The 10,356-nt window shown below is 46.0% G+C and overlaps 2 protein-coding genes across 5 annotated transcripts in view; both read left to right on the top strand.

Annotated features, from left to right (window-relative positions):
• LOC139543202 (adhesin BmaC autotransporter-like) overlaps nt 1-2,860 on the top strand; it is a 2,879-nt gene extending 19 nt beyond the window's left edge. Inside the window, exons 2-3 of the mRNA XM_071349470.1 lie at nt 198-1,451; nt 1,622-2,860. Of these exons, the coding sequence (XP_071205571.1) occupies nt 198-1,451; nt 1,622-1,668 (1,301 nt within the window). The 3' untranslated portion in view covers nt 1,669-2,860. The remainder of the gene's footprint in view (nt 1-197; nt 1,452-1,621) is intronic.
• dnase1l1 (deoxyribonuclease I-like 1) overlaps nt 1-10,345 on the top strand; it is a 22,735-nt gene extending 12,390 nt beyond the window's left edge. For all 4 annotated transcript variants that reach the window (XM_071349439.1, XM_071349438.1, XM_071349442.1 and 1 more), the window contains 5 exons: nt 2,867-2,979; nt 4,529-4,641; nt 6,625-6,782; nt 6,992-7,088; nt 8,889-10,345. In XM_071349439.1, coding sequence (XP_071205540.1) covers nt 2,867-2,979; nt 4,529-4,641; nt 6,625-6,782; nt 6,992-7,088; nt 8,889-9,002 — 595 coding nt within the window. In that variant the 3' untranslated portion in view covers nt 9,003-10,345. The remainder of the gene's footprint in view (nt 1-2,866; nt 2,980-4,528; nt 4,642-6,624; nt 6,783-6,991; nt 7,089-8,888) is intronic.
• Nucleotides 10,346-10,356: the final 11 nt, after the last annotated feature.

Below are 10,356 nucleotides of genomic sequence, written 5' to 3'. Positions count from 1 at the left end.
GGACACCTAGCTACCAGGAGCAGTATGTGTTTAGGTGAGACCAGGACACCTAGCTACCAGGAGCAGTATGTGTTTGTGTTCAGGTGAGACCAGGACACCTGGCTAACAGGACCAGTATGTGTTCAGGAGCAGTATGTGTTTGCGTTCAGGTGAGACCAGGACACCTAGCTACCAGGAACACTATGTGTTCAGGTGAGACCAACTATCATCATCACCTTTATTGGGGGCGGCAGGTAGCCTAGTAGTTAGATCAGGTAGCCTAGTGGTTAGATCAGGTAGCCTAGTGGTTAGATCAGGTAGCCTAGTGGTTAGATCAGGTAGCCTAGTGGTTAGATCAGGTAGCCTAGTGGTTAGATCAGGTAGCCTAGTGGTTAGATCAGGTAGCCTAGTAGTTAGATCAGGTAGCCTAGTGGTTAGATCAGGTAGCCTAGTGGTTAGATCAGGTAGCCTAGTGGTTAGAGCAGGTAGCCTAGTGGTTAGATCAGGTAGCCTAGAGGTTAGATCAGGTAGCCTAGTGGTTAGATCAGGTAGCCTAGTGGTTAGATCAGGTAGCCTAGAGGTTAGATCAGGTAGCCTAGTGGTTAGATCAGGTAGCCTAGAGGTTAGATCAGGTAGCCTAGAGGTTAGATCAGGTAGCCTAGAGGTTAGAGCAGGTAGCCTAGTGGTTAGAGCAGGTAGCCTAGTGGTTAGAGCAGGTAGCCTAGTGGTTAGAGCAGGTAGCCTAGAGGTTAGATCAGGTAGCCTAGTAGTTAGATCAGGTAGCCTAGTGGTTGGAGCAGGTAGCCTAGAGGTTAGAGCAGGTAGCCTAGAGGTTAGAGCAGGTAGCCTAGTGGTTAGAGCAGGTAGCCTAGTGGTTAGAGCAGGTAGCCTAGAGGTTAGAGCAGGTAGCCTAGTGGTTAGAGCAGGTAGCCTAGAGGTTAGAGCAGGTAGCCTAGTGGTTAGAGCAGGTAGCCTAGTGGTTAGAGCAGGTAGCCTAGTGGTTAGAGCAGGTAGCCTAGTGGTTAGAGCAGGTAGCCTAGTGGTTAGAGCAGGTAGCCTAGTGGTTAGAGCAGGTAGCCTAGTGGTTAGAGCAGGTAGACTAGTGGTTAGAGCAGGTAGCCTAGTGGTTAGAGCAGGTAGCCTAGAGGTTAGATCAGGTAGCCTAGAGATTAGATCAGGTAGCCTAGTGGTTAGATCAGGTAGACTGGTGGTTAGAGCAGGTAGCCTAGTGGTTAGATCAGGTAGCCTAGTGGTTAGATCAGGTAGCCTAGAGGTTAGAGCAGGTAGCCTAGTGGTTAGAGCAGGTAGACTAGTGGTTAGAGCAGGTAGCCTAGTGGTTAGAGCAGGTAGCCTAGTGGTTAGAGCAGGTAGCCTAGTGGTTAGAGCGGGTAGCCTAGAGGTTAGAGCGGGTAGCCTAGTGGTTAGAGCGGGTAGCCTAGTGGTTAGAGCAGGTAGCCTAGTGGTTAGAGCAGGTAGCCTAGTGGATAGAGACAAGTAGTCTAGTGGTTAGAGCAGGTGGCCAGGTGGTTAGAGCAGGTGGCCAGGTGGTTAGAGCAGGTGGCCAGGTGGTTAGAGCAGGTGGCCAGGTGGTTAGATCAGGTAGCGTAGTGGTTAGAGCAGGTAGCCTAGTGGTTAGAGACAGGTAGCCTAGTGGTTAGAGCAGGTAGCCTAGTGGATAGAGACAAGTAGTCTAGTGGTTAGAGCAGGTGGCCAGGTGGTTAGAGCAGGTGGCCAGGTGGTTAGAGCAGGTGGCCAGGTGGTTAGAGCAGGTGGCCAGGTGGTTAGATCAGGTAGCGTAGTGGTTAGAGCAGGTAGCCTAGTGGTTAGAGCAGGTAGCCTAGAGGTTAGAGCAGGTAGCCTAGTGGTTAGAGCAGGTAGCCTAGTGGTTAGAGCAGGTAGCCTAGTGGTTAGAGCAGGTAGCCTAGTGGTTAGAGCAGGTAGCCTAGTGGTTAGAGCAGGTGGCCAGGTGGTTAGAGCAGGTGGCCAGGTGGTTAGAGCAGGTGGCCAGGTGGTTAGAGCAGGTGGCCAGGTGGTTAGAGCAGGTAGCCTAGTGGTTAGAGCAGGTAGTCTAGTGGTTAGAGACAGGTAGCCTAGTGGTTAGAGCAGGTAGCCTGGTGGTTAGAGCAGGTAGCCTAGTGGTTAGAGCAGGTAGCCTAGTGGTTAGAGCAGGTAGCCTAGTGGTTAGAGCAGGTAGCCTAGTGGTTAGAGCAGGTAGCCTAGTGGTTAGAGACAAGTAGTCTAGTGGTTAGAGCAGGTGGCCAGGTGGTTAGAGCAGGTGGCCAGGTGGTTAGAGCAGGTGGCCAGGTGGTTAGAGCAGGTGGCCAGGTGGTTAGAGCAGGTAGCCTAGTGGTTAGAGCAGGTAGTCTAGTGGTTAGAGACAGGTAGCCTAGTGGTTAGAGCAGGTAGCCTGGTGGTTAGAGCAGGTAGCCTAGTGGTTAGAGACAGGTAGCCTAGTGGTTAGAGACAGGTAGCCTAGTGGTTAGAGCAGGTAGCCCGGTGGTTAGAGCAGGTAGCCCGGTGGTTAGAGCAGGTAGCCCAGTGGTTAGAGCAGGTAGCCCAGTGGTTAGAGCAGGTAGCCCAGTGGTTAGAGCAGGTAGCCTAGTGGTTAGAGCAGATAGTCTAGTGGTTAGAGCATTGGACTAGTAACCGAAAGGTTGCTGGATCTATACCTCGATTTGACAAGGTAAAAATCTGTCCTTCTGCCCCTGAACAAGGCAGTTAACCCTCTGTTTCTCGGGAAGCTGTAAATTAGAATGTATTCTTAAGTGTCTTTCCTAGTTAAATAAAGGTTACAGTTGAAAGTGTCCTCCTGTATCTGTGCAGGACTGAGTCTGATAAGCTTTTTAATATGATTATAAAAGTGTGATTACTGTGTGTTTGTGTGTAGGATCGGCTCTGTGACAGTAACAGATCAGTATCAGTATCTTGACATGTTGCCGGGAAACGAAGATGCCTTCTCCAGAGAACCCTTCATAGTCCGCCTTCACACCCGCAAGACAGGTAGCACTGCTGTTATGATACTGTTATGAGCTGTCATAGGGGTGTTACAAACAGTAGTCAAATGTCATTACAGGTAAATTGGAGTAAAACAATTGGGTTGAGAACATCATGAGATAGAATTAAACAGACATGACATCACACAACACATGGAGTCTTGTCTTTTCCGCCTCTCTCTCTTAAATTACGTACATTGTCAAAGTCCACATATAACAAAAAATGATGGGACCAACAGCAATAATAATAGTAGTAGTGGAAATGGGATTACCATTAACAACAACTACAACAACAATATTAATGAGAATAATGATAGATTAAATCAATCTGTCTGTCTCTCTGTCTCTAACTCTCTGTCTGTCTCTTTAACTCTCTTTCTCTGTCTCTCTGTCTCTTTAACTCAGGTAGTAGTCAGGTATTCTGCCACTGTGTAATCTCTGTTTAGGGCCAAATAGCATTCTAGTTCGTTTTTTTGTTCATTCTTTCCAATGTGTCAAGTAATTATATTTTCTCATGATTTGGTTGGGTCTAATTGTGTTGCTGTCCTGGGGCTCTGTGGGGTGTGTTTATGTTTGTGAACAGAGCCCCAGGACCAGCTTGCTTAGGGGACTCTTCTCCAGGTTCATCTCTCTGTAGGTGATGGCTTTGTTATGGAAGGTTTGGAATCGCTTCCTTTTAGGTGGTTGTAGAATTTAACATCTCTTTTCTGGATTTTGATAATTAGTGGGTATCGGCCTAATTCTGCTCTGCATGCATTATTTGGTGTTTTACGTTGTACACTGAGGATATTTTTGCAGAATTTTGCATGCAGTCTCAATTTGGTTTTGTAAATTCTTGGTTGGTGAGCGGACTCCAGACCTGACAATCATAAAGGGCAATGGGTTCTACAACTGATTCAAGTAGTTTTAGCCAGATCCTAATTGATATGTCAACTTTTATTTTCCTTTTGATGGAATAGAAGGCCCTCCCTGCCTCTCTCTGTCTCTCCCCTCTCTCTGTGTCTCTGTCTCTCTCTCCCTCTCTCTCTCTCTCCCCCTCTCTCTATGTATCTCTCTCTCTGTCTTTCTCTCTCCCTCTCTCACTCTCTCCCTCCCTGCCTCTCCCCAAGTCTCTCCGTCTGTCTCTCTCTATCTCCATCTCTCTCCCTCCCTAAAATGATAAATACCCATACATACATACACAAAAATACCAACATGCAAGCTTAAGCTTCAAAGATGCATACACATTCAATGATACACACGCACAAACACACTTTTTCTGTCTCTCTCACTCTCTGTCTCTCTGTATCTCTCTCACTCTCTGTCTCTCTCTCCCTGCCTCTCTCTCTCACTCACTCTCTCTTACTCTCTGTATCTCTCTCACACCATCTCTCTGTCTCATCCTCTCTCTCTCTCATCCCCTCTCTCTCACACACCATCTCTCTGTCTCATCCTCTCTCTCTCTCTCACACCATCTCTCGGTCTCATTCTCTCTCTCTCACACCATCTCTGTCTCATCCTCTCTATCTCTCTCTCTCTCTCTCTCTCACACCATCTCTCTGTCTCATTCTCTCCAGCCATACGGGACTTTGTGTTAGTACCCCAGCACACCACTCCCACCAACGCTACTAAAGAGATCGATGCCCTCTACGATGTCTTCCTGGATGTCAAGAAGAAATGGAAGACAGAGGTAACAGTGTTTCTGTGGCCAGAACTCAGTCCAATCATGCTTTGTGTCTCAATGCACCATTTAAAAAGACATTTCAGATTGGGACATATACACCGCTTACCATCAATGCTCCACAAACATTACATTTAAAACAGGCTTACAAGCGTGATCAGATTTAATCCCGGGCTGTGCATGTTTTACTTTACTGTGTGTCATGGTTGTCACCTGGTTAGGGCTGTATCACCTATTACTGCCACACTGGCCGTCACTAGACTGACAGTCACGGTAACTGTCGTTAGTAGCCTACCAGACTGGTTAACGGTCAGACTCTAACGGCCGGTACTCAGCACTCTATTATCCTTCTAATAACTCACATCGATGGAAAATCAATCATAAAATCAACCCTTCATGAGAGCCCTGGCATTCAGAGTTTGAGCAGAATAGGTTCACCTGTTGCACAGCGAGAGCCAGCTCCTCATAGCTGGATGATGCATGTTATTAAATAAGTGTTCCTGTTGCGCAACATTTCTATAGGCTATGCAATTGCGTGAGAAAACAGAGTTGATGGCCTCTATTAAAAAGAGGAGGATCCCATCTTTCTATAGGCTAGGCCTGAGGAGGATCCCATCAGCTTTCTATAGGCTAGGCCTGAGGAGGATCAGCTTTCTATAGGCTAGGCCTGAGGAGGATCAGCTTTCTATAGGCTAGGCCTGAGGAGGATCAACTTTCTATAGGCTAGGCCTGAGGAGGATCAGCTTTCTATAGGCTAGGCCTGAGGAGGATCAGCTTTCTATTGGCTAGGCCTGAGGAGGATCAGCTTTCTATAGGCTAGGCCTGAGGAGGATCAGCTTTCTATTGGCTAGGCCTGAGGAGGATCAGCTTTCTATAGGCTAGGCCTGAGGAGGATCAGCTTTCTATAGGCTAGGCCTGAGGAGGATCAGCTTTCTATAGGCTAGGCCTGAGGAGGATCAGCTTTCTATAGGCTAGGCCCGCTATATTTATTTCTCAACGTTCCTAATATGAAGCACATTGATCTCTTTTCAACTGGAGCAACTTACCTGGCTGGCATGAAAATGAACCGCGGGAACAGCATCCTCCTCTCGCTATTGAAATGTTGGAATGGGCTCATTGGGAAAGGGCTTGAAAGTCAGCATTTCACCGTAAAGTATACACCTGTTGTATTCGACGCATGTGACCAATATTTTTGCATACGGATTAAAGGTTTTCCCCCCCTGTTCCAACAGGTGCATGGTAGTGGCCAAATCTAAATTCACGTATATTATTTACTATATGTAAAAACAAGCTTAAATTGAGAATAGTCTGAATAGTGTGAATATTATTATTGAATGATGCCCAGCACGTGCATTTTTTTTCGACATTTTCAAATCATAATTACATGCACACAGTATGTTTTGATGAAGTTTGTATCTCAATTAAGGTGGCCAAATAACTCCAAATGCAATAGGACTAGGACCCCTGGAACAGGGTTAGGGTTAGGATTAAGATGGGCAAAAGAACTCAAAATCAGAACAACAGTTTTCAGCTGTGCTAACATAATTGCAAAAGGGTTTTCTAATGATCAATTAGCCCTTTAATGATGATGAACTTGGATTAGTTAACACAACGTGCCATTGGAACACAGGAGTGATGGTTGCTGATAATGGGCCTCTGTACGCCAATGTAGATATTCTATAAAAAATCAGCCGTTTCCAGCTACAATAGTCATTTACAACATTAACAATGTCTACACTGTATTTCTGATCAATTTGATGTTATTTTAATGGACAAAAAATTTGCTTTTCTTTAAAAAACAAGGACATTTCTAAGTGACTCCAAACTTTTGAACGGTCGTGTGTAGTCCCCACAGGAGGCCTCTTGGTAGGCCGTCATTGTAAATAAAAATGTGTTCTTAACTGACTTGCCTAGATAAATAAAGGTCAAATAAATAAATCAATCCTAGGGGATTTTAACTGTGTTTGTGTGTGTGTTTGTGTGTGCGTGTAGATGGTGATGTTCCTAGGGGATTTTAACGCTGACTGTGGCTATTTGGCCAAGAAGAACAGGCAGCATGTACGTCTCTATAGTAACCAGGCCTTCCTGTGGCTGATAGGAGACACAGAGGACACCACCGTTAGACAAACCACCACCTGTGCCTACGACAGGTACGTCTGTGTGTGTGAGCGCTTTGAAGGCTGTCCAGTGCACTGGTCTACAATGCGCCTTTGATTGAATACCCAACCTGTGTGTTACCCCTGTGTGTTACCCCTGTGTGTTACCCCTGTGTGTTACCCCTGTGTGTTAACCCTGTGTGTTACCCCTGTGTGTTACCCCTGTGTGTTACCCCTGTGTGGTAACCCTGTGTGTGTTGTAGGATCGTGGTCCACGGGGAAGCATTTGCAAAAGCCATCGTGCCCCAGTCCGCACAACCTTTCAACTTCGCCCAAGAATACGGCCTCACAGAGGAACAGGTAACACACCCACAGAGTCAATTCAACAGCTAACACACCCACAGAGTCAATTCAACAGCTAACACACCCACAGAGTCAATTCAACAGCTAACACACCCACAGAGTCAATTCAACAGGCAACACACCCACAGAGTCAATTCAACAGGCAACACACCCACAGAGTCAATTCAACAGGCAACACACCCACAGAGTCAATTCAACAGGCAACACACCCACAGAGTCAATTCAACAGGCAACACACCCACAGAGTCAATTCAACAGGCAACACACCCACAGAGTCAATTCAACAGGCAACACACCCACAGAGTCAATTCAACAGGCAACACACCCACAGAGTCAATTCAACAGGTAACACACCCACAGAGTCAATTCAACAGGTAACACACCCACAGAGTCAATTCAACAGGTAACACACCCACAGAGTCAATTCAACAGGTAACACACCCACAGAGTCAATTCAACAGGTAACACACCCACAGAGTCAATTCAACAGGTAACACACCCACAGAGTCAATTCAACAGGCAACACACCCACAGAGTCAATTCAACAGGCAACACACCCACAGAGTCAATTCAACAGGCAACACACCCACAGAGTCAATTCAACAGGCAACACACCCACAGAGTCAATTCAACAGCTAACACACCCACAGAGTCAATTCAACAGCTAACACACCCACAGAGTCAATTCAACAGCTAACACACCCACAGAGTCAATTCAACAGCTAACACACCCACAGAGTCAATTCAACAGCTAACACACCCACAGAGTCAATTCAACAGCTAACACACCCACAGAGTCAATTCAACAGCTAACACACCCACAGAGTCAATTCAACAGGTAACACACCCACAGAGTCAATTCAACAGGTAACACACCCACAGAGTCAATTCAACAGGTAACACACCCACAGAGTCAATTCAACAGGTAACACACCCACAGAGTCAATTCAACAGGTAACACACCCACAGAGTCAATTCAACAGGTAACACACCCACAGAGTCAATTCAACAGGTAACACACCCACAGAGTCAATTCAACAGGTAACACACCCACAGAGTCAATTCAACAGGTAACACACCCACAGAGTCAATTCAACAGGCAACACACCCACAGAGTCAATTCAACAGGCAACACACCCACAGAGTCAATTCAACAGCTAACACACCCACAGAGTCAATTCAACAGCTAACACACCCACAGAGTCAATTCAACAGGCAACACACCCACAGAGTCAATTCAACAGGTAACACACCCACAGAGTCAATTCAACAGGTAACACACCCACCGAGTCAATTCAACAGCTAACACACCCACCGAGTCAATTCAACAGCTAACACACCCACCGAGTCAATTCAACAGCTAACACACCCACCGAGTCAATTCAACAGCTAACACACCCACCGAGTCAATTCAACAGCTAACACACCCACCGAGTCAATTCAACAGCTAACACACCCACCGAGTCAATTCAACAGCTAACACACCCACGAGTCAATTCAACAGCTAACACACCCACCGAGTCAATTCAACAGCTAACACACCCACCGAGTCAATTCAACAGCTAACACACCCACCGAGTCAATTCAACAGCTAACACACCCACCGAGTCAATTCAACAGCTAACACACCCACCGAGTCAATTCAACAGCTAACACACCCACCGAGTCAATTCAACAGCTAACACACCCACAGAGTCAATTCAACAGCTAACACACCCACAGAGTCAATTCAGGATGTAAATTGAAATTCAATGTGTGCATGTGTTTGTGTGTTTTAATGTGTTTGTCTTTCTCCAGGCCCTGGACGTCAGTGACCACTACCCAGTGGAGGTTGAGTTGAAGGCGGGGTCAGAACATTTGGCAGGCCACACCCTTCTGATCATCCTCATGGCCTTCTTCATCTCCACCTGAACCTGTGGCCACGTTCCAGGCCGACTTTACTGCAGACACTGCATTCAGACACTGCATTGCATCAACCAATGGTTGTGTCCCACGTCAAGCATCAGATGGTTATACTGTATCATATGATGTGTACTGAACAATGACGTGTACTGAACAATGACGTGTACTGAACAATGACGTGTACTGAACAATGATGTGTACTGAACAATGATGTGTACTGAACAATGATGTGTACTGAACAATGATGTGTACTGAACAATGACGTGTACTGAACAATGATGTGTACTGAACAATGACGTGTACTGAACAATGATGTGTACTGAACAATGATGTGTACTGAACAATGATGTGTACTGAACAATGATGTGTACTGAACAAGAATATAAACACAACATGAAACTATTCAAAGATTTTACTCAGTTGAGGTTCATATGAGGAAATCAGTCAATTTAAATAAATTCATTAGGCCCTAATCTATGGATTTCACATGATTGGGCAGGGGCACAGCCATGGGTTGGCCTGGAAGGGCATAGGCCCACCCATTGGGGAGCCAGGCTAAGCCAATCAGAATGAGTTTTTCCCCATAAAGGGCTTTATTACAGACAGAAATGCTCCTCAGTACCCCGTCCTCAGACGATTCCACAAGTGAAGAAGCCGGATGTGGAGGTCCTGGGCTGGCGTGGTTACACGTGGTCTGCGGTTTTTAGTTCGGTTGGACTTACTGACAAATTCTCTAAAACGACGTTGGATGCGGCTTATGGTGGAGATATGCACATTCAATTCTCTGGCAACAGCTCAGTTGGACATTTCTGCATGTCAGCATGCCAATTGTACACTCCTTCAAAACTTGAGACATCTGTGGCATTGTTTTGTGTAACAACTGCACATTTTAAAGTGGCATTTTATTGTCCCCAGCACAAGGTGCACCTGTGTAATGATCATGCTGTTTAATCAGCTTCTTGATATGCCATACCTGTCAGGTGGATGGATTATCTTGGCAAAGGAGAAATGCTCACTAACAGGGATGTAAACTAATTTGTGCACAAAATTTGAAAGGTATAAGCTTTTTTTTTTGCATATGAATTTGAATTTCTGGGATCTTTTATTTCAGCTCATGAAACATGTGACCAGAAAAGTACATGTTGCGTTTATATTGTTGTTCAGTGTAGTTAGCATAATATGTTAAACACCTGTACAGGTGAGCTCTGGCAGGCGTCTGCAATGTAGTCAGCCTGGAACACGGCCTCTCTCTGTGTGTGTGTGTGTGTGTGTGTGTGTGTGTGTGTGTGTGTGTGTGTGTGTGTGTGTGTGTGTGTGTGTGTGTGTGTGTGTGTGTGTGTGTGTGTGTGTGTGTGTGTGTGTG

The sequence above is a fragment of the Salvelinus alpinus genome, chromosome 17 (assembly GCF_045679555.1).
Source record: "Salvelinus alpinus chromosome 17, SLU_Salpinus.1, whole genome shotgun sequence".
Classification (NCBI taxonomy): domain Eukaryota; kingdom Metazoa; phylum Chordata; class Actinopteri; order Salmoniformes; family Salmonidae; genus Salvelinus; species Salvelinus alpinus.
Note: the sequence above shows the minus strand (reverse complement) of the source record. Positions and strands in the feature narration are given on the sequence as shown.